Genomic DNA, 24,751 nt, shown 5'->3' with positions numbered 1-24,751 from the left:
GACTAGAGCCTCATCAATGAGGCATCTGGGGTTGTGCTGGCTGGTTCAAGGACTGGGTTCACATGCATAGCCCACCAGGGTGGGCCAGAGACAGACTGCACTCAGTTCCCCTTGGTTTCCAATCAAGACCGATCTTACTCTGCAGCCCCAGCCGTTGGTGGTACTGTCGAGGTCCATGTATCAGGGCCCCCAGTCAAACTGTTAGCTTTGTAGCAGAGTTCCATGCGGACAAACTGAGGTGAAACACTGCTGTGATTCAGCTGCTAGAGAAGCACATCATTCTTGGAAGTTTTATTTTCATAAACAACATACAAAATTATTGGTATTTACTTCACAGATCAGTAAAACATTAAAAAATACAAGAGAATGGTTCCAAAGTGAATGAATTCTCATTGTGCTGCATTACACAAAGCAATCAAAGCACAGCCCAATGCTTATAAAGCAAAGTATATAAAATAAAAAAAGGTAACTTTACTCTGTCAATCTAGTGTAAAATCTAGTGAAGCAGAAAATATAAAAATGATTCACATTTACATTCACAGTAAAACCGTATTTATTTTGGGTGTTTACACAGCAACTGCTGGCTATTTTGGACATCATGTTGTATTTGTTTTCCTGTTTGCCTTGACTGCACTCAAATAGCAGTCAGAGATTTGTGGAATCCACCTAATCCCTGCAGACCGCTGGTCTACACAAAAAGCTGTCTACCTGCTCTCTCTCTCTCACAAATCTGTTCCTGCTAACCTTGCATCAGATTCTTGGGCCCAGCACAAGGAAATGAACATGGAAGAATTTCACTGCATTTTCTAGATCATGGCTGCAGTCTGGCCACAATCCACAATGTGTAAAAAGAGTGAGTTCTCAAAAGCAAAGCAGTCTTTCAGAAACGGATTAATAAAACAAACTCAGCATCCCAAAAAGAGATCAAGATTCAGACCAAAACCCTTGGTCAGAATCCTCTCTATCAGAAACATTAACTGACACTGACAGAATTTGCTTTTTGTTTTAGCTTTTAATCTAAGGCTGTATCGTTTATTTTTAATGAGTAAAGAAGCATACAAATTCTGAAAAGTTTTACTTCTAATTCCTATTCTGGGATCTGGCTGTCTCGGGCAATTTGCCCATCCCTACATACCATTGAGAAGGGGGGGGATGAGCCACCTGCTTCAACTGCTGTAGACCTTCTGGTGGAGGGGCTCCCACAGTGCTGATGGGAAGGCAATTCCTGGACTTTGACCTAGCAACGATGAAGGATTGTAGATAATGGATCGGGACAGTGGTACATGAGCTAATTGGGTAGCAATCAGAGCAAACTGTTGTTTTTAATATCTTGCTGATATTGTTGAGTATACAAACTGTTGTTTTTAACAACAGTTTGTATACTCAACAATATCAGCAAGACAAGTTACGTTTCTGAGAAGGCAGTAGGGTCTGCAGAAAATGACATAGTTCTTGTCTGCATTGTTCTATCAGGTGTGTGTGACTCTGTGCTGGGCTGTAACTGATTCTGGCTACAGTGAAGGATCAAACAATGTGCTCTCACAATTTGCAGTCATCAAAAGCTGCAGAGTTTAATAGTTAACTTGGCCACTGTACCTTCAGTGCGTGACATTGTAAGCATGCTCATTGCCTGAAGAGGACTCATGGTTTCAGGAATACAGAGCCTTTCCACCACTAATTGTTCAACTGAAATTTCCAGTGAGTTGTGCCGAGTTCAGAAACACCATGGAACGAATTGGAGTTTGTCAGGAAGCAGGAGCACAAGCCTTGTGCAATGGCAGAGCTGAGACTGGGTGCATGAACAGATGGCCAGGTCTGGTCAGCTCCAAAGGATGGAATGGGAAAGAACAAAAAGTAAAGCAGAAATGTTCCCAGTGTATGACTGAGGAGACCAAAGCAAATACCTGCCAGATTACGTGTTTGCAGAGTGTTAAACTGCACTGAAGTCCTTCATTAACAGAAGGAATACTGGCTTCACGTGCACTGCTCCAGCCACATCGTCTCAAACGTCATAATGTACAATTAATTGTTCAGAGGCAGTTGCTGTCTGAAGATGCTTGTGAATGTCTACAGAGAACATGACTCCTACAGATGTAGGACAGATGTGGGGATGATATGTCCCCTGTTGGGCTTTCAAGAACCAGGGGATCACAATCTCAAAATAAGGCGGCACGGTAGCGTAGTGGTTAGCGTGATGCTATTACAGCGCCAGCGATTGTGGTTCGACTCCCGTCACTGTCTGTAAGGAGTTTGTATGTTCTCCCGTGTCTGCGTGGGTTTCCTCCGGGTGCTCCGGTTTCCTCCCACATTCTAAAAAGACGTACGGGTAGGTTAATATCGGGGTTTAAAAAAAAATGGGTGGCGTGGACTCGTTGGGCCGGAAGGGCCTGTTACCACGCTGTAAATAAAAAAAAATTTAATTTAAGGCATCGGTCATTCAAGATAGAGATGAGAAGAAATTTCTTCACCCGAGGCATGGTGAACCTTTAGAAAGGCAGAAAAGGTTCAGTTGATAGACAGAGATCAACAGACTTTTAGACATTAAGGGAATTGAGGGACATGCAGGAAAGTGGCACTGAGGTAAAAGACTGTGATCTTATTGAGTGGTGGAGCAGACATGAGGGGCCGAATGGCCTCCTCCTTCCTCTAAATGTAGGAGGTGTTCTTGTAATGCCAGAGTTAGGCATAGGTGGATTGAAATGCATTGCTAATTTGCTTGTATTGAACTGGGAAATAAAAGTGCCTTGTCGGTATGTCCTTTGACCTTCCTTTCTCTCCTGTAACACATAGAAATGCTATCTAAAATCTTACATATAGTATATGCAAGCAATACTTTGTAAAAATTATAATGCTGAAAATCAGAAAAGGAAAAAAAATAAAACGATTCCGTTATTCTGGGTGTTTCCTTCGGAGGGGAAGTAAAGAGCAAGTTCTAGCATATCTGTCAAAGCTGAGATCCCAGAAGTTGTTTCAGGAATTCAATGCATAAATCTGTTGCAAAAAAGCTTATCTAATGTGGTGAAAGGAGACAGTAATAAGCTCGCATACTTAATACACCCACACAAAATACATGGAGCTGTCCTTAAAATATTTCAGCAAAAACATCAGGGAAATGAGATGTAATCTGAAGCACTAGCTCTGCGGCGGGCAACGAGTGCGGCATCTGTTCTGATATCGTCTTTATACAAAATAAAGGCAGCTGGTGAGAGGGAGGTGGTCGTTATTTACAGAAGCAGAGAGGATGCAACAGGAGAGGCAATCATCAATTTTCTTTGAGATTTGGTATTTTCTGTTGATGTTTCTCCCTTTCGATGGTGGAAACAACATCTGAGGCCACTCTGGCAGACTGCACAGTACAACAGTGGGAGGTGAGCAATCTTCCATGCCAACACTGCGCTCCATCTTATATTCAGCAATCTAACGTAATGTATCCTTCTGGAGCTGGTGAGTGACAGGTAACTCTGACATCACTCTTCACTCACAGTCAGGGAGTGTTGGAGGAAGTTCTTATCAAGTGGAGGTACATGGGTTCTGGATACTGGTGGCACTCAAACTATTTGGAAGGACAGCAACTGAGTTACAGGTTTCATGAAGGAACACAGTCTTTCCGAGAGCCAAATTAACAGGAGCTGGTGCAGTGATGTGTGTCCAAAAGATTGTCTGACTCCGTCAATACCAACATTCCACTCGGATCATGCCAGTCTGTTACCTGGGACTGGCAGGACAGGCAAATCTTGACTGGAAACCTGATAGAACAACAGAGTTCACTGCCCATAATTTTAACTCTGTGATCCTTCAGTCCCCCAACACATGAGGGAACCTGAGAGAGGAGGACATCACCATCTGAAGCCCATAAGAGTCCAGAATACTGACAATTACCTGTTCAAGTTGGTTAAGTTCACAGTAATTCTGGTAGATATTTTGTACAATGTTGAAGACCTGCACTGTGGCCTGTGCCCAGATGACAATGAGCATTCATTCAGCATTGTTGCTTCAATGTTACATGCTGAGCTCTTTACTGCTACAACATAATGCCTCCACGTGATCCATGATTGCATTGCCCTGTGTACAGGACTACAGATTCCAGAGGTGTTCCCACTAAGGCACTGAAACACAGCATTAAGTATAAAAGCGAAGCTTTAGTTAAAAATTATTTTTGTTGTTTTTTTTTGGTCCCTGGATAGAATTTGATCTCCGCAGCTTATTTTCTACAAAATCCATGTTCCCCTCTTGCTATATGTGAGGAGAACTCATATCTGTCCTGGCTGCGGTACCCACACACGTTACACTCAAATGGGTCACGGAAACCATGGCAACCCATATGTATAGTAAACATCACATAATCCAGGTAGAGCACTCGGCAATGGTCACACTTGTAGACTCTGACCTGCTCGCCCTCATTAGTGATCACCTTAAACATCTCACGGCCTGATCCTGTGGCTGCCTTGATGATGTCGAAAGGCTTTGGACTTTCTTTGGCTGCAGCCAGGCCATTTCTGAATCGAGCCCCAATCATATGATGCTGCAGATAGGCTTGGCTGTGCCGATCCTCATGGTTACTCTCTGTGTCTGTGGAATCCTGGCAACTGTTGCTGGGGGACGTTCCTCTTTCCGATGACTTTGCTTTCAACTGGGAGCTGCTGTTCTCTGTGGCTGCTTCCCTTGTGTGGCCATTTGAGGTGTCAGAACGTGTGAGGGAGAGTGGGTAGAGGCTGCTGATGACAGACACCATCTCCGAAGTGGGAGCAGGGGGTGTCTGAACAAGGGGTCGCAACGACTCTGCCCCCAAGTAGGAAATGGCATTGTTGATAGCTTGGTCCATGAAACGCGTTTGCATCATTTCACCCTCCTTGTCATATGATGGAGTTGGGGTGTACTGCAGGTCTGGGTAACCTGGACAAAACTGCTTCTCACCTGTGTGTACAAGAATAACAAAGTTTACTTTAGAGCTCAGGATGAGCAACAAAAGTCAAATTCTGCAGCAGGCTCTAACATAAGGAAAGTGCACCAGCTTTACTTTCTTATGAGGTTAAGGAGGTTTGGCTTGTCACCAAACACTCTAACAAACTTTTACAGATGTACTGTTGTAAGTATCCTGACCGGTTGCATCATGGTTTGTACAGCAATTTGAATGCACAGGAAAGTAAGAAGCTGCAGAGTGTAGTGGACTCAGCCCAATACATCACGGGCACATCCCTCCCCACCATTGGGAGTATCTACAGGAGGCGCTGCCTCAAGAAGGCAACATCCATCAAAGATCCCCACCGTCCGGGCCATGCCATCTTCTCGCAGCTCCCATCGGGCAGGAGGTACAGAAGCCTGAAGTCCCATACCACCAGGTTCAGGAACAGCTACTTCCCTTCAACCATTCGGTTCTTGAACCAACCGGCACAACCCTGATCACTGCAGTTTAGCAACACTGGGACCACTTTGATTACTTTGCACTAAAATGAACTTTGTTTATTTTTTTGTTCTAATTGTGTTCTTTCTTGTCAAAATTATGTATGATTTATGCTTAATTTGTTTTTCCTTGTGAATGTTGCTTATCTGATGCTATGTGCCTGTGATGCTGCTGCAAGTAAGTTTTCATTGCACCTGTGCACACACGGACTTGTGCAGATGACAATAAACTTGACTTTGACATAGGGATTATAAGAGAGATACCAGCAGGGTAATTCTAACAAAGAAAAGGAAAGTGGGGTTTATAGAGAGTGCTGAATGTAAGCTGGTTGTAATGCATGCAATGAAATGAGTACTTAAAAACTAAAGCAATGTGAAATGGGAGTCTGTAGGAAGAGCAGGATCTGTGAGCTGTCAGTCTGGTTATTTACCGTAGCATCTGAGATCCCTGTGGATGGTGAATAGCTCACAGCACTCATCAAGGGTTTCAGCACAGAGCCCAGTATGTAAGAAATAGTTCAAATTCTGTCAGCAGAATCCTATACAGATCCTCGGAGGCAGCTGAGGCGTTACCACAGGTAGTTTGTGTGTTTTACCACAGGTAGGGATAAATTCTTTAAAATGTGAGAAACAGTTTATAAATTTGCTGTGCACTGATAGCATGAAACTGAGACTATCACATCACATCTCAGTAACCACAACAATTCTACTCGGTACTTCACTGTATTCATTGCCTGTTTTGTACCGTCATCTGTAGGAGCAATTTCCCAGCGGGCATGTTATTAACCCAACGTTCAACTGTTTCATCTACTTCCACCCACATTTAACTCCTTTATAGTTTGTACTTTCTGAGAGTGTGCGCCCATCTCCATTCCCCTTTATCCACCTGTGCTCACTGTCAGAGTACAGCGTCTCACCTCCTGCTACTGCAGCAGCTACCCGTCTGATCCTGTGATCCGATGTGGAGCTGTACCAGTAGGGTGTCTGGGCTGAAACACTGAGATGTAACAGCATGAACTGTCTGATTGGGTGATAACCCACAGGAGCTTCACACTCCTGGCGAGAAACTCCTCCACTGTGAATACACAGCCTTCAAGAATAGACTTAAAGCAATTGTTGAAATAGGAGCAGAGGGGTTTAGTAAAGATGTATGAAATGTTCTCATGAAACAATGCTGATGAAAAATTAATCCTCCAGGCCTTGCATGCAAGGACAAACCTACAATTGCAAATGTAGCAGTTAGTGTAACGCTTTACAGCACCAGTGACCCAGGTTCAATTCTGGCCACTGTCTGTAAGGAGTTTGTACGTTCTCCCCCTGTCTGTGTGGGTTTCCTCCGGGTGCTCCGGTTCCCTCCCACATTCCAAAGACGTATGGGTTAGGAAGTTGTCATTTTGTTGGCACTGGAAGTGTGGCAACACTTGCGGGTTGCCACCAGAACACTACGCAAGAAATTTATTTCACTGTGTGTTTCGATGTACATGTGACTAATAAAGAAATCTTATATCTTATCTTAAGCAGGAATTAATTAAAAACTTCAAAGACAAAATAGCAGTGAATGAAGCTATGCTCCTTGGGCTCATATAGGTAACTCTTTAATTAGGAGACAAAGTGACAAAATGCATCCAGAATTCCCTGGATAGGTTAGATGATTTGTTTACTTATAAGCTATCTGTGCTTGGCTCCTCCTGAACAACCTTTCCAAATGTGTGACGTGTATGTTAACAACTCGCTGCTACAATTACTAATATTCCACAAAAGCTTCATTAGTGGCACTGCTCATACAGTAACAATGCTCACTAACAGAGCACAGACATAAAACTGCCTCCTCTGTAGAAAACTTTATTCTATCACAAACTCTATTCACAGCCGCAGACAGAAATACTGATCGATTCTGCTATGTTCTTTGAAAGCAGCCTGTGAAAGTGAGCGTGTGTGAGCTGGAGCCTGGGCAGATCTAAAAGTGAGCAGGTCTGAGCAGAGGGGCTGTAAGGATAGGTGTGATGTAGGAGGAAGGTCTGTGAAGGTAGAGGGGAGTAGGAAGAGGGTCAGTGAAGGCAGCTGTCTGGGATAGCACTGATCAAAAAAGTGGTGTAACTGTAGACATGGTAACGGGGTGTTATATTTCAATTACAAACCAAGGCATAGCAAGGAGCTTTCAGTCCCACACTCCTGTAAACTGGACATCACTGGTTCTCTATATTCCCTCCTACAATGCTGAACAAACAGCATTATTTTGTTCATGGCAGACGGAATACAGCATAGGGAAATGTACAGCCACGCACGTTGGTAGAAGGAATAAAGGTGTAGACTATTTTCTAAATGGGGAGCGAATTCAGGAATCAGAGGTGCAAAGGGACTTGGGAGTCCTTGTGCAGGATTCCCCAAAGGCTAACTTGCAGGTTGAGTCGGTAGTAAGGAAGGCAAATGCAATGTTAGCAATAATAAAAGCAAGGATGTAATGCTGAGGGTTTATAAGGTGTTGGTCAGCCCACATTTAGAGTACTGTGAGCAGTTTTGGGCCCCATATCTAAGGAAGATTGTACTGGCATTGGAGAGGGTCCAGAGGAAGTTTACAAGAATGATCCTGTGGGTGAAAGGGTTAACGTATGAGGAGCATTTGATGGCTCTGGGCCTGTACTCGCTGGAGTTTAGAAGGATGAGGGGGGATCTCATTGAAACCTACCGAATATTGAAAGGCCTGGAGTAGAGTGGACGTGGAGAGGATGTTTCCATCAGTGGGAGAGTCTAGGACCAGAGGGCACAGCCTCAGAATAGAAGGACATCCCTTTAGATCTGAGATGAGGAGGAATTTCTTTAGCCAGAGGGTGGCGAATCTGTGGAATTCATTGCCACAGATGGCTGTGGAGGCCAAGTCATTGGGTACATTTAAAGTGGAGGTTGATAGGTTCTTGATTAGTAAGGGCGTCAAGGGTTACGGGGAGAAGGCAGGAGAATGGGGTTGAGAGGGAAAAATGAATCAGCCATGATTGAATGGCAAAGCAGGCTCGAAGGGCCAAATGGCCTAATTCTGCTCCTATGTCTTATGGTCTTATTGTGGCCTTCATGCCTTTAGCACCAGTGGACCATGCTGTACAAGTGGGAGGATATGGCTCTGCTGGCCCACTTAAATAAGTTGATAATTGGCTCCAACTAAGGGTTACCATCGCATCAGCCTGAAAATTACCATGTTTTAGCAAAAGAACCCATTTTCGGGGGGGCACGAAGTAAATGGGTTGGGGGAAGTGGGAATCGCCTGCTTCCCTGCTGTGAATTCCACGTGTTTTTATGGCTGGTCTGCTGGTGTCTCAAAATAATCAGCCAGATCTGTTATGTGGATATTGTGGGGTCTCAGTCCCACAGACAGGAAAACTTTACCGAACAAGGTGCTAGATGACTCAGTGCAAGAAACAATCATGTGACTCATGCCCTTTTGAACTCAACTTGAAAAGTAGGATTTCATTTTGACACTTAAAATGATCAAAAAATAGATTTATATTCAGGCATCTGGTTGAAAAACAGACTAGCTCAGATAACTTGGTGAGCACCCACAATGCTGGAATGTTGCCAGAGGACCCCACAGTATTGTAAGTTATTTAGAGTAAAACACAAGTTTACAGAAACAGAAACTATATCCCCTTCTGTATCTTGGGGTTGCACAATGTAATTCCATCATCAGGAGCACAGAGATACAATCAGGCACTTCTCTGCCTGTTGTCATTCACTGCTTCCAGTGTACACACAGGCACAGACTGGGGTAAAGTACAGTTACACTAAAAGGGTTGGTGTGATCACAATGCTGCCATCCTGCTCACTAGTGCAATGCTTCACAGCTGTCTTTGTGCGAATGTTCACTCTCACGCTCTCCCTGTCTTTTCTCCTTATTCTTTCCCTTCATTTCCTGATCATCAGCTTCTTCCTTTTCAGATTCCACTGCTTCACCTCCACACTGCCTTCAACTTCGAAGCCTTCAAAACTACAAAGACACCACTCTGCTGAAGCACAGGTCTGCTCTGGTCAGAATCAGCAGAATCACAGTCAGGTTTATTATCACTGACTTATGATGTGAAATTTATTGTTTCATAAGTCAGTCACAATCAGGTGCTTTGGAAACATTCACTCACTGAAGTCGGGCAACAATGACAGGTCCAGGCCCTCCCACTCTGTCTGCAGTCTAATATGATCAGTAGTTGCTCACTCTCTCACTGTGAGAACCAAGGATGAAAGGCAGCTGTGAAGCAGTTGTGCGTGGAGCCTGGCTATCCCTATGGAGGTGGGCTTGGTTGCACTTTCTGATATAACATTTGGGTCGCTTTTAGATTGGCCGTGTTCAAGTCAGATTTTAACCTGAACAGAACAGCTCGGAGAATTCAGACCATGAGAAGCGGAGAAGCAGCCTGAGCTTGGGAGCAGCCTTTAGAATAGCATGAGAGCCACAGGGTTGGAATGAATAAACCTCTGAGATTAGAAAACAATTCAAAAACCTTTCCTCTAATAGAGCAATAAAACAGGCTCCAGTAAAATCTGCTGAGTATCCCAATTAAAATCCATCTGGTTGGAAACCAAAGTACCAAGGGGTTCAGGCTGGGAGAAGAAAATAATGCTGGGGCAGTGGAGGAACCTGCACTAGTGCCTGGGGAAGGACAACTTGGGGGAGATGATGAATGCATTAATATTCAGAGATTATCTTGATTCTTTCTGAGGACCAGGAAGCATTTATTCCAAGTGGGATGGAGGTGTTGATTAGGACTATCAATGGGTTGCTGAAGGAGTGGGACTGTTCCCTGATGGTCCGTCACCCATCACCACCACTTCTGCCTTCAACTTGTATCCATCTTTTTTATAAAAAGTCTGTGGTGAAGATTGTTTTCACTGAACTCTGCCATATGAAATAATTTCTGTGTGATGTTAATTGACTAGTTACAAGTATTTAAAACTAAAATTCTCATCAATTTCTGCTTAAACTCAAAATTTATTGCCTGATTCACGTCTGCTTTGCAGGGAGTTGTTCGAAGAGAACTAACGTTTTAGAGGTTAGAAGGTGATGTGAGACATACAAGGTTCTGAAGGGGTGGATCCTGAGGACCTACAACTGGGGGGATTGTCTCAAGCTAAAGGGTTGTGTATTTAAGAATGAGATAAGACATTTCTTTACCCAATGGGTAGGGAGTTTTTGGAATTCTTTAGACCAGAATGCTGTGGATGATCAGTTATTGAGTATATTGAAGAATAAAATCGATTTGGACACGGAAGGAAACTGAGGGACTTTGGGGATTGGACTGGAAATTCAATGATGCAGAAGATCATTTAAGATGGTCTGGTATGGCAGGGGAAGTTCTGAAGAAGCGTTGACACTAGAAGAGGTGATTTCATTCACTTGCCAGATCTTTCCTACCTTTGTCAGCTGGTACCACTAATGCCTCTGGTCTTCACTCTCTCACAGATTTTCCCTTTGGTTTTCTCAGTATCCCACCCCCAGTTTTTATCTGTAACTTTTCCCAGTTCTGATGAAAGGTCACCGACCTGAAACATTAACTTTCTCTCCATACTTGCTGCCTGACCTACAGCTTCCAACATTATGGGCTTTTCAAGCACCTGCAGTGTTTTGTTCTCCAGTGTGCATCTTACATTTCCAGCATTGTTTTGATATTCCTCCCCCCCACCCCACCCCCCATCTCTTTCAAAGTCCATTTCTCTTCTGGGAGAACATCCGGCATGGCATCCAAAGGAAGGCATATGACATGCTTGCTTTCATTGCTAAGGACAGAGACAAGAAGCGTCAGGAAGTCATGATGCAGTTGGAGAAAACTTTGGTTAGGCTGCACTTGGAATATTGTGTGCAGTTCTGGTGGCCCCATTACAGGAAGGGTGTGGAAGCTTTGGAGAGGGTGCAGAAGAGGTTCACCAGAATGCTGCCTGGATTAGAGGGTATGAGCTATGAGGAGACATTGGACAAAGTTGGATTGTTTTTTCTGGAGCATTGGAGGCTGAGGGGAGACCTGTTAGAAGTTTATAAAATTATGACAGGCATAGATAGGGTGAACAGACAGAATCTTTTCCCAGGGTAGAAATGTAAAGTACTAAAAGACATGCATTTAAGGTGAGAGGGGGCAAGTTTTTTACACAGAGTGGTGGGTGCCTGGAACGGGCTGCCAGGGGTGGTGGTGGAAGCAGATATGATAGTGGTGTTTTAGAGGCTGTTAGATAGGCACATGAAGATGCAGGGAATGGAGGGATATGGATCATGTGCAGGCAGAGGGATTAGTTTAATTTGGCTTTATGCTCAGCACAGACATTGCGGGCCGAAGGGCCTGTTCCTGTGCTATATTCTATTAAAAAGCCTTCCTCTCCTTCTCTCAGCTGTTCCCACTACAACTTGTGTTCTTCAGTCTTGCTCAGTCTCCACCTTATCAAAGACATTCCCATTAATCTCTCCTCCCCTCCCCATTCCCTGCAATTTAATGATGTTTGATTTCTAACCTTTCTGACAAAAGGTCATTGACCTAAAACTCTTGAGAAACAAAGGACTGCAGATGCTGGAATCTAGATGAAAAACACTATGATGCTAGAGGAACTCAGCAGTCCAGGCAGCATCCGTGGAGAAAAGCAGGCAACCTAAAACTCTGGCTGTTTCTCTCTCCCCAGATATTGCCTGAGTTGCTGAACATTTAGTTTGGGTTTTGGTAACTTTTAATGATATGTTTTGTCTCAATTAATTCCTAACAATAAAAATGTAAATTGCATGAAAGAGCATTGAATGTAGTTCGGGGTTTTGTAATGTCCAAATCTAAATGTAACCAGTCCATGAGCTCTCACTCCCAGCAGGATCACATCGGTTTGATAGGAAACCCTAATTCCAACAAGATTACAATGGATTGACAGGGAAATCTTGATCCCAGCAGGTTCCCAATAGATTGATAGGCAGCATCCAATTTCCTCAGGGTCAGTCTATAGTTAGCACCTGTCGAAGGAAGCCATAATTTTACAGGTCACAAACACAAGTGTAAGTTGCTGGGAATGGGAGCTAGATCGAAATCCAATGTTTTCCTGTTGGGAATAGGAACTCTGCAACAATCCTGAAATACAAGAGATTCTGCAGATGCTGGAATCTGGAGCAACACACACAATGCTGGAGGAACTCAGCAGGTCAGGCAGCATCTATGGAGGGAAATAAACAGTTGACGTTTTGGGTCGAGACCCTTTGAAGGGTCTCTGCCTGACCTGCTGAGCTCCTCCAGCATCTTGTGTGTGTTACTCTGCAACAATGCTGTTCTCCCGTACAGAATTAATAAGCTGTGTCTGGTGAAAATGTACCCTGTCTGGCTTATAGAAGAGTTGATAGAAGCCTTGTCCTTGTAGTCAAGCCATTTATACCAGCAGACCCGCCTTAATTATTTTGAAACTGAGATAAATGACTCACGAGTTTAAAGCTTCATCAACATGATGTGAAGTAATCTGACCCTGTGGCTGAGGATGTTGCTTCTTCCTGCTCTCTACTAAAACATGTACAGTCCCAGTGGTGGTGTGGGTTTGCTTAATGACTAAAGCATACAAAAATCTATCATAGTGTTTCATTTACGGGTAAGATAAATGTCAAGAGATCTCCAGCAGATGAAAGCGTTTGTTAAGATCATTTTAGCTGGATACTTGTTACTTTCTGTGTTTTTTTACAAAAATGCAGATAACAAGAGTTCAGAAAAATGGTGAGAAACAGCCTCCTGTGAACAGGAAAGACTGGGCACTTTGATCCACATTAACACTTCATTACCGAGTTTCAATACAGTTTTGCAGAATCACTCCTACTACTCTCTGCAAAATAACCTTCACTTCTAAATAGCTGGGCACAAACATCAATATAAAATGGAAAAATTTAGTTTGTTTTAAAACATTTCCCATTAAAATATTCGGGAGATGTGAAAGAACTCATGGGAACTTTAAAGGGTTTAAAATACCACAGAGATTAGTATTTTTTATCTCTTGTTTCTGCTGCCTGTCTGAAACTCTAATAATACATTTTGGCAGATACACAGGATTATTCTATCTGACATGCCAAGTTAACTCTTACACTAGTACAGAACAACCATAAATAAAACAGACTAATACAGCATCGTATTTCACCAACATATTGGCATCTTACTTATGCAAAGCTATGCACTCGTACCACTGGCATGTAACACAGCGCTATTTGTTTTCACATTACCTAATGGACAAACGTTCTAAAGATGACACTGGGCTCCAATCCAAATAAAACCTTTGATTCTGAAATCAGTATTTCTAAAAATATAATGGCTAATTTAGTGAACCTGCGAAACAGCAGGAAATATTAATAAAGATATTTGCAACAGTTTACTGTTTTTCTAAAATGATTATCATCTGCCAGTAAATACACTGGCATAAATCATAAAGCATCTGTCAGTTTTATAATCCCGCTGCATACATAGAATTTCAAAAACAAACAGGAGCATAAGAGCATAAAAGCGGTGAGAATATTAAAGCGGCCAGTCCAGTGTGCACAGAAGAGAGTACACCAGGTTCTGTGCACGCTATCATGCTAATGACTGCTCAATATAATTTACCCCCCAGCCTTCACTTTAGTCAGCATTAATTACTTTTTTCACTGGAACATTCCTTCTGTTTAAAAGTGGGACTGTTGGTAAAATTGAGGGTGGTGACTATTTAACAAAGTTCTGACATTTACAAATACTGTCATGGTGACAAATTAACTGTAAAGTCAAAGAAATGGTGAATATGCTCAATGAAGCAAAAATGTTTCAATTTACAGTAAATATCAATAATCATGACAGTAAATTTGCATTATTTGCACATAACTCTACAGATTGTCATACATTAAATGTGCACGGTTCTGCAGTGTAACGGTACAAAACTCCATATACACTGTAGGTTAAGGTAATTACATTGCAGAGCAGTAATTTGTTCAATATGATAATATCTTTAAAATTCATTACAAAACGAACACTTTTTTGAAAGAACAGCTCTCAAAATATTTTCAAACTTCGACCTCGATGCAATCTTCAATTGTACAAACAGCTCCAACAGTCCGGCAGTTTCTAATTCTACAGCAGCATATTCGTGGTTCTGTTTTTGTAGAGGCTGACCACTGGTGCAAGCATTACCAGAAAAAGCTGTGCTACCTTAATGTAATAAATGCACACTGCAAGCACTAGTGTGTCAAAATCCTCAGCTTTATCTGCAGGAACTGGTGGGCGTCAGAAGCCAGCTCAGTTACACGACTAAAATAAAGCATCTAAATTCTTACCAATAAATTTTTGAGGCATTGAGCTTTTCCGCTTGGCAACGTTGCTCGCAAGTCTATCCAGTACCAGAGCTCTCTCGGATCCCATCTCTGCCTTCAGGTTGTGGTGCTGAACTTCTTCTGTGTCTGCTGAAAACAGCAACATAAATCAACAGAATAACATGAGGTTTCACCTCTGAGCAGAGTTTGTGGGGCAGGTGGAAGGAAGCTGACGTAATGCCTTGCCAACTCTGAGGGTACTGACTATGACCAAAGGGGGCATGGAGAGAGATTTTGTGGTTACCAATGTTAAATTGGAGACTTACTGATATTAGCGTGCTTTCATCAATGGAGGAAATAACTGATTAAAATTGGGCTTGGGGTAAAGAGAGAGTGAGACATTGAGGAAATCTTGCCAAATAAGCAGTATATAGTCTCTAATTCTGACTCAACCTGTTAACAGATCCTCGGCAAACTTTGAATTATTTCAGTTGTAAAGTGAGAGGGTTCTTCTAACCCAGTGAAAATGCATGAATAATACTAAATGACTGTTTGTAATTCATATAGCACTATGTTTTCTTCTGAAGAGGAAGCACAATATCAGAGGCTGTAGAACTTGCAGAACTCATGAATACATTAAATTTATCCTTTGAACCAGGAGTTTATAGGATTAATGCAGAATGTTAGAAAGAAGAATACATCTGTCAATTACGGATCCTAGGTGACATGTAGAAATGACTCTGCAACTGAAATCTCTAAAAAAAAGATGAAGTGGCTCATTTTCCATTTTACTTAATTGAATGTTTGAAAGTTGTGCTTTCAGTAATGTGTGGTGGGAACTAGTGACAGACAGATATTCCTCGTATGTGCAGGAAAGAGTGCAGTCAGCCCTTTCTCTATTGGGCATTCCCAGCATTTGAAGATCTGTTTATGTTGTTAATATTGCATCTACACAGGCTTGGGATAGGCAGTTCATATCAACTTCCACCTATTATCCACAGTCCAAAGACGAACACTGGAAGTGTTCCCTAGCAATGGATGAAGCAGAATACACAGAGAGGAGAGAACACCCCTGCTTCCTGACAAAATTCCAGTGGCAAACATCAAGGAATGTACCTGAGGCATTAAGAGTAAAGCTATGAAGAGAGTATCTAGGATTAGGATCCTGCTTATATGGAGAATTAACACAGACTGGTTGAGCCTGACAGCAGTTTATTGTAATTTCTATGTAAAAATCTCCCCTACATTGTGCATTTTCCACAGCAGAAAAAAAGAAAGCTGAAACTGCATGTGTACAAAGGAATTGCTTGAGAATTCAGACACTTATATTCATAACTTCTATTGCAAGCAAGACCACTGGTGTCAGTGGCCAGTTATTGCAATATCTTCAAGATGGTGCTCCTGAGGGGACCAGCAGTCACCAGCCCGAGAGAAGGCCAGGATTAAGGACGTGATGGGAAGAATATAACAATAAAAGAAACTGAAACAGGGCCCTCTCGTGAGCAGAGAAACAAAGGACTGCAGATGCTGGAACCTAGATGAAAAAACACTCTGATGCTGGAGGAACTCAGCAGGCCAGGCAGCATCCATGGAGAAAAGCAGGTGGTCAACGTTTCAGGTCAGGACCCTTCTTCAGGACTGAAGAAAGGAAAAGGGGAAGCCCAGTATATAGGAGGGAAAACAGAGCAGTGATTGGTGGACAAAAGAGGGGATGCGGGGTGTGCACAAGGTGGTGATAGGAGCTGACCTGATAGAATCAGGAGCTGAGAGACTAAGGAGCAGCGGGTCCCTCACAGGTCGGGGCTAATTTAGAAGGACCAATAAAAAGGAGGTCGTGTCAAGCAGAGCGGCCATTTTGGAGCTACCATTGTCGGAGTGGACAGAGTCAGAGTGAGTGGCTTTGGCACAACAGGCTTCGGCATCAAGAGGCGGAGGCTATCTGCAACAATACTTGTGAGTAGCTGGTAAGTAAAGGTAAGGTTTACTGTTATTGTTATAGTTTTTAAGTAGACTACAGCTAGGTGAGAAGAAAAAAATAGTTCAGATGGAGAGCAAGGTGATGTGCTGCAGCTGCATGATGTGGGAGCTAGTGGACCCTGCTGTGGTGCACGGTGACCACATCTGCAGTAAGTGCATGAGGCTGGAGGAACTTCAGCTCAGAACTGATGAGCTGGAGTCGCAGCTTCAAACACTGCGAAGCATCAGGGAGGGAGAGAGTTATGTAGATGCTGTGCATCGGGAGGCAGTCACCCCCCCTTAGAGCAGGTACTTCTAGGGTCCAGAAGGCAGGTAGATGGGTGACTGTCGTGGGAGAGAAAGAGAAAGGGAACAGGCAGACAGAGCAGATGACCCCGGAGGCTGTTCCCCTCAAAAACAGGTATTCCACTTTGGATGCTGTTGAGGGGGGTGACCTACAGGGATCAAGCAGCAGTAGCCAGGTCTCTGCTGCTCAGAAGGGAAGGGAGGAGAAGAGGAGGGCAATAGTGATAGGGGACTCGATAGTCAGGGGAACAGACAGGAGGTTCTGTGGGCATGAGTGAGAATCCCGGATGGTATGTTGCCTCTCAGGTGCCAGGGTCCAGGATGTCTCTGATCGGGTCCACAGCATTCTTGTGCGGGAGGGAAAGCAGCCAGAAGTCGTGGTACATGTTGGTATCAACGACATAGGTAGAACGAGGGATGAGGTCCTGAAGAGAGAGTTTAGGGAACTAGACAGAAGGCTGAAGAACAGGACCTCAAGGGTAGCAATCTCAGGATTGCTGCCAGTGCCACGTGTTAGTGAAGGTAAGAATAGGAGGAGATGGCAGATGAATGCGTGGCTGAGGAGTTGGTGCAGGGGCAAGGTTTTAGATTTTTGGATCATTGGGATCCCTTCTGGGGAAGGTGGGACCTGTACAGATTGGATGGGTTACACCTGAATTCGAGGGGGACCAACATCCTTGCAGGCAGGTTTGCTAGTGTGGTTTGGGAGGGTTTTAACTAGTTTGCAAGGGGGATGGGAACCGGAGGGATAGGTCAGTGGAAGAAGTGCATGGAGTAGAGCCAGATCTAACATATAACGAGGCTTTGAGGAAGGAGGAGCAGAGTATAGGGTATCAAAGTAGTAAGGTGGATGGGCTAAAGTGCATTTACTTAAATGCAAGATGAACTGAGAGCTTGGAAAAATACATGGAACTATGATATTGTGGCTCTTGCTGTCACCAGGGCAGGAATGGATACTGAATATTCCCAGATTTCAGTGTTTTAAAAGGGAGAGGGAGGGGGGAAAAAGAGTTGGAGGGGTGGCATAACTGGTCAGGGACACTATAACAGCTGCAGAAAGGGTGGATAATGTAGCAGGATCCTCTCTAGAGTCAGTATGGATGGAAGTTAGGAATAAGAAAGGAGCAGTTACTCTATTAGGATTATTCTATAGGCCCCCTGGTAGCAGCAAGGATACTGAGAAGCAGATTGGGAGGCAGAGTTTGGAAAGGTGCAAAAATAACAGGGTTGTTATCACGGGAGACTTCAACTTCCCAAATATTGATTAGCACCTGCTTAGTACCAAAGGATTAGACGGGAAAGAGTTTGTTAAGTGTGCCCAGGACAGAATCCTGTCACAGTATGTTGACAGGCCGATGAGAGGGAATGCCATATTAGATCTAGTATTAGGTAATGAACCATGTCAGGTGACAGATCTCTCAGTGAATGAGCATTAGGGGGACAGTGACCACCGCTCCCTAACCCTTAGCATTGTCATGGACAAGAATAGGAGCAAAGAGGACAAGAAAATATTTAATTGGGGAAGGGCAAATTATGAGGCTATAAAGCTAGAACTTGCAAGTGTGAATTGGGATGACATTTTTGAAGGGAAATGTACTATGGAGATGTGGTTGTTGTTCAGGGATCTCTTGCAGGATGTTCGGGATAAATTTGTCCTGGTGAGGCAGAGAAAGAATGGCAGGGTGAAGGAACCATGGGTTGATAAGAGAGGTGGAACATCTAGTTAGGAAGAAGAAGGCAGCATACATAAGGTTTAGGCAGCAAGGATCAGATAGGTCTCTTGAGGAATATTGGGTAGCAAGGAAGGAACTTAAGAAGGGGCTGAGGAGAGCAAGAAGGGGACATGAAAAGGCCTTGGCGAGTAGGGTTAAGGAAAACCCCAGGGTGCTTTTCACTTATGTGAAGAGCAGAAGGATGATGAGAGTAAAGGTAGGACCGATTAGAGACAAAGGTGGGAAGATGTGCCTGGAAGCTGTGGAAGTGGGTGAGGTTCTCAATGAATACTTCTCTTCAGTATTCACCAAGGAGAGGGGCCTTGATGATGCTGAGGACAGTGTTGGTAAGGTTAATGTTCTAGAGCATGTTGATATCAAGAAAGAGGATGTGTGGTAGCTGTTAGAAAATATTAGGACAGATAAGTCCCCGGGGTCTGATGGAATATTCCCCAGGCTGCTCTGCATGGCGAGGGAGGAGATTGCTGAGCCTTTGGCTAGGATCTTTGAGTCCTCGTTGCCCACAGGAATGGTACCGGCATGGTCTGATCAGGGACAGCCAGCATGGCTTTGTGAATGGCAGATCATGTCTCACAAGCCTGATAGTGTTCTTTGAGGAGGTGACCAGACAGATTGATGAGGGTAGTGCAGTAGATGTGGTCTACATGGATTTTAGTAAGGCATTTGACAAGGTTCCACATGGTAGGCTTCTTCAGAAGGTCAGAGGGCATGGGATCCAGGGAAGCTTGGCCATGTGGATTCAGAATTGGCTTTCCTGTAGAAAGCAGAGGGTTGTGGTGGAGGGAGTGCATTCAGATTGGAGGGCTGTGACTAGTGGTGTCCCACAAGGATCGGTTCTGGGACCTCTGCTTTTCGTGATTTTTATTAATGACTTGGATGAGGGGGTGGAAGGGTGGGTTGGCAAGTTTTGCAGATGACACAAAGGTTGGTGGTGTTGTGGATAGTGTAGGGGATTGTCGAAGATTGCAGCGGGACATTGATAGGATGCAGAGCTGGGCTGAGAAGTGGCAAATGGAGTTCAGTCTGGAGAAGTGTAAGGTGGTACACTTTGGAAGGACAAACTCTAAGGCAGAGTACAAAGTGAATGGCAGGATTCTGGGCAGTGTGGAGGAGCAGAGGGATCAGGGGGTCAATATCCACAGATCCCTGAAAGTTGCCTCACAGGTGGATAGGGTAATTAAGAAAGCTTATGGGATGTTAGCTTTCATAAGTCGAGGGATCGAGTTTAAGAGCCGTGAGGTAATGATGCAGCTCTATAAAACTCTGGTTAGACCACACTTAGAGTACTGTGTCCAATTCTAGTGTCCAGAGAAGGAGGATGAAGGGAGACGTCGTCGAGGTGTACAAAATATTAAGTGGATTAGATAGAGCGGACAGCCAGCACCTCTTTCCCAGGGCATCAATGCTCAATATAAGAGGGCATAGCTGTAACGTAATGGGTGGGAAGTTCAAGGGAAATATCAGAGGAAGGTTTTTTACCCAGAGAGTGGTTGGGGCATGGAATGCGCTGCCTGGGGCGGTGGTGGAGGCAGGTACATTGGTCAAATTCAAGACATTAATAGATAAGCATATGGAGGAATTTAAAATAGAGGGATATGTGGGAGGAAGGGGTTAGATAGTCTTAGGCGAGGTTTAAAGGTCGGCACAACATTGTGGGCTGAAGGGCCTGTATTGTGCTATACTGTTCTATGTTCTATAGGTAGATGCAGGTAAGAGACAGTGATAGGCAGGTGCGGGGGAGGAGGGGAGAGCAGATCCAGTGGGGGATGGGTCAAAGGTATGGAGGCAGGAGGTACGGGGGGAGGGGAGGTGGCAAAAGAGAGAGAGAGAGACGTTGAGGAAGTCTTGCCAAATAGGCAGTATATCGTCTCTAACTCTGACTCAATCCGTTAACAGATCCTCGGCAAACTTCAAATTATTTTGATTGTAGAGTGAGAGGGTTGATCTCTTCTCTCCCCTACAGGATAGAAGCTGTCCTAGTGCCTGCACTTTGGCTGCAAAGCATTTTAGAATGTTCTGAGGTTTTGACAGATACATAACTACATGGACATGAACAGAGGAGCTGGGCACACAGCTGCTAAAGCCTGCTCTGCCATTTAATGAATTGGGCTGATCTGCTTGTGATCTCAACCTCAAAGAGTCCCACCTCCTCACAGCAAGCTTTCACCTCTTTGCTGATCTATCGACCTATCTATCTACTTCAGCCATAAAAACATTCAAACACTCTTCTTCCACCACACTTTGAGGAAGAGAGCTTCAAAGACTGTCAATTTTCTGATAGGAACATTTTCACTTCACCCGTCTTAATTGGGCTCCATTAGTTTTACAGTGAGCACCTCGTTCTCCCACAAGAGTAAACCTCTTCTCCACATCCACCATATAGACCGCATATGTATAAAAAAAATAAAAAGAATAAAAGGGTGTCCCTTTGGAACAGAGATGAGGAGGAATTTCTTTACCCAGAGGGTGGTGAATGTGTAGAATTCATAGCCACAGATGGCTGTGGAGGCCAAGTCATTGGGTGTATTTAAAGCAGAGGTTGATAGGTTCTTGATTAGTAAGGTCGTCAAAGATTACGGGGAGAAGGCAGGAGAATAGGATTGAGAGGGAAAAATAAATCAGCCATGATGGAATGGTGGAGCAGACTCCGTGGGCAGAATGGCCTAATCCTGCTCCCATGTCTTATAGTCTTATGGTATGGACAAGTTGGGCTGAAGGAGCTGTTTCTGTGCTGTATAACTCCATGACTCTGATCGCCTAGCAGTTTAGCAGATACAAACCCAGTCTGTCCAACCTTTCTTCATAACTCCTCCATTTTGTATTAAACCTTCTCTAAGCTACTTTCGGTGCATTAATATCTTTCCTTAAATGAGACCAATGTTGTACACAGTACTCCAGTTGTGATCTCACCATTCTCTCTGTAGCTGAAGTGCAACCTCCCAACTTTTGTGTTCATTTCACCCATCCATAAACAATAACATTCTGCTGGCTTTCCTCATTACATGCAGTTCCCAGTGAACTATTGAGAATCATACACCAAGACACCCAGAGCTGTGCATCCTCTCACTGTTTGGATAATATGCTTTTCCCCTTTTCTGGCCAAAATAGACAATTTCACAGCAGTGGCTCAGCTAGCAGAGCTGCTGCCTCATGACACCAGAGGTCTGCATTCAGTCCTGACCTTGTGTGCTCTCTGTGTGGAGTTTGTATGTTCTTCCTGTGGCTGAATGGGATTCTTCCAGGTGCTCCGGTTTCCTCCCACATCCCAAGGACATGCAGGTTAGTAGGCTAATTGGCTAATGTAAACTGCCCCTAGTGTGTAGGTGAGTGGTAGAATCTGGGGCGGGTGGGGAGGCTTAATGAGAATGGAGGGAAAACAAAATACGTATAAGATTAATGTAGGATTAGTGTAAATGGGTGCTTGATGGTTGGCACAGACTTGATGGGCTGAAGGGCCTTTTTCCCTGCTGTATCTCTCTATGGCTTTGTTTTCCCACATTATACGCCATTTTGCAGATTTCTGCCCATTCACAATCCCTATGTACCTTCTTCATGTCCTTTCACAACTTAATTTTCTATCTATTTTCTGTGTCATCAGCAAATTTAGCAACTGTACCTTCGGCCCCAGTCATAGAGTCACAGAGCAATACAGCACGGATACAGGCCCTTTGGTCCAACCAGTCCCTGCTGACCACAGCGCCTACCCAGCTAGTCCCAATTTCCTGCGTTTGGCCCATATCCCTCCAAGCCCCGCCCCTCCATGTACCTATCCAAGTGCTCCTCAAATGATACTGTTGTACCTCCCTCACCCACTTCCTCTGGCAGCTCGTTCCATACACTCACCACCCTCTGCGTGAAAAAGTTGCCCCTCAGGCCCCTTTTAAATCTTTCCCCTCTCACCCTAAACCTATTCCCCCTAGTTTTGGACTCCCCTACCCTGGGGAAAAGTGTTACCGTCCACCTTATCTATGTCATAATTTTAAACATTTTTATAAGGTCACCCTCATTCTCCTACATTCCAAGGAATAAAGACCCAGCCTGGCCAACCTCTCCCTATAACTCAGGCCCTCTAGTCCTGGCCACATCCCTGTAAATCTTTCCGGCCCTTATATAATTTGTTAACGGCTGACGTCCCAGCACCGATCCCATGGCTCGTCAATCATTACATCTTGCCAATCATAAAAAGACTCATTTCTGCCTGCCACCTGATCCTGTTAGCAGCCAAAACGTTACCCTCGACAACACGAGCTTTTATCTCTATCTTCTAGATGCCACTCACTATGTACGGCTAAGGTATAAATTCCACGTTGTGGCCTTCCCAAGTTACCTCATGCCAGAGTTAAAACGAGAAAACAAGAGGAAATACTCAGCAGGTCAGCAGCATCTGTGGAGGGAAAACCAAAATTAACATTCCCGGTAGACGGTCTTTCATCAGTGGTTCTGATGAAGCATCATTGACCTGAAATAAACATCTCTGTTTCTCTCTCCACAAGTGGCCCTGACCTGATAAGTATTTCCAGCATTTTCTGTTTTCATTTCAGATTTCCAGCATTTCAATTCCCTCCAAATGTAAAAGTCCAGATATATAAAATTGGTTCATAGTAAAGAGACTGATGATACCATAGCTTAAAACAACTAATAAGCGTTTGAACTCTGAGGGTTGTCTCAGCCACAGCAACTGTCTGATCAGTGAACTCAAAAAGCCACCTTGGACCAGCATGGAACCAGCAATATCTTTCAGAAATACAGAAATATCTTTAATTACTGGAGAACTGCTGCAGTGCAACACTTTGAACTAAAAAATGAAAAGAACGTAACAGCATGTCACAGATCAGATGCTGTGACCTATATAGAGGAATGTGATGTGATCATATCTGAATGTAGTGCCCTATTTAATAAAATGGAAATTTTACATAAAGGGAAATAAAATGATTACATTTTTAACCTTTAGACTTATAGTAGGTACAGAGAAATGAAAGGGTGTCTCGTCCAGTTAGTCATTTATTAATATTTCAGCTACATAGTCTGATGAAACTCATTGAGTAAGACATCTGTTATCGGTATCAACTGATGAGATGGTTGTTGCAAAAGATCATTCTTTCCGAGAACATTACATTGCTGGCATTGCCAACTTAAGACCATCACATGGCCTAATCTAGACCCACTGACTGCAAACTGAGAGGTGGCAAAGTGAGATGAAGGAACTACCAAGAGTGTGTGAAGAGTGTAGAAAGGTTAAGTAAGTGCGTAAGAAAATGGCAGATGGAGTACAATGTGGGAAAATGTGAGGTGATTCACTTTGGTAGGAAGAACAGAAAGACAAAGTATTCATTAAATGGTGCAAATCTAGTAAATATTGATGTCTAGAGGGTTCTCAGCATTTTGGTTCATGAGATGCAGAGTGTAGAGCTGCAGAGAGAGCCAACAATTGTGGTAAACAGGTTGGCCTTTATTGCAGAGTACAAAAGTTTTCCTGAGATTGTATTGAGCTTTGATGAGACCACATTTGGAGTACCTTGAGCAGTTTTGGTCTAAACTTTGGAGACAGTACAGTATAAAATTCCTGGGATGAGATGACTATCGAATGGGAAGAGATTAAGTAAGACTGGCCAATACTCATTGGAATTTAGAAAGTTGAGAGGTGTTCTCATGGATTCACATCATGCTCTGAGAAAGATGGCAAGGTGTTGTTTCGTCTAACCAGAGAGAGTGGAATTCTGGGCACAGTCAACCATTTGGGACCAAGTTGATGAGAAATTTATGCAGGCTGCTGAAAACTTTGGTATTCCCTGCCTCAAACTGCTGTAAAATTCAATGGGGGAACTAAAGGAATCAAGAAATATGTGGATCAGAAGGAAAATGGATTTGAGGCATAGTGTGCTGAATGGTAGAACAGGCTTGAGAGGCTGAATGGCCAATTCCTCCCTCTCATGCCTGTTCTACCATTCTCATGCCAGCTTCTTAACTAAAACCGTTGAGGTCCAACTGTAGCTATCTCACAACAGCCGGGCATTTGAAGATATAGAGATAGTGTTTGCTGAAATGTTTGATGTTTCAAATCTGACAGTGCCAGTCTGCAAAGAACTACAGACAGGTCTGATGG

General features: G+C 43.8%; 1 protein-coding gene across 2 annotated transcripts in view; it reads right to left on the bottom strand.

Annotated features, from left to right (window-relative positions):
- Positions 1 to 276: 276 nt before the first annotated feature.
- LOC127583066 (zinc finger protein Aiolos-like) overlaps positions 277 to 24,751 on the bottom strand; it is a 153,954-nt gene continuing 129,479 nt past the window's right edge. For both annotated transcript variants that reach the window (XM_052038792.1, XM_052038794.1), the window contains exons 7-8: positions 14,678 to 14,800; positions 277 to 4,914 (exon numbers count right to left, since the gene is read on the bottom strand). In XM_052038792.1, the coding sequence (XP_051894752.1) occupies positions 4,202 to 4,914; positions 14,678 to 14,800 (836 nt within the window). In that variant the 3' untranslated portion in view covers positions 277 to 4,201. The remainder of the gene's footprint in view (positions 4,915 to 14,677; positions 14,801 to 24,751) is intronic.

Source organism: Pristis pectinata, chromosome 25, assembly GCF_009764475.1.
Source record: "Pristis pectinata isolate sPriPec2 chromosome 25, sPriPec2.1.pri, whole genome shotgun sequence".
Lineage (NCBI taxonomy): Eukaryota > Metazoa > Chordata > Chondrichthyes > Rhinopristiformes > Pristidae > Pristis > Pristis pectinata.
This window is presented reverse-complemented; position numbering and strand designations above follow the sequence as displayed.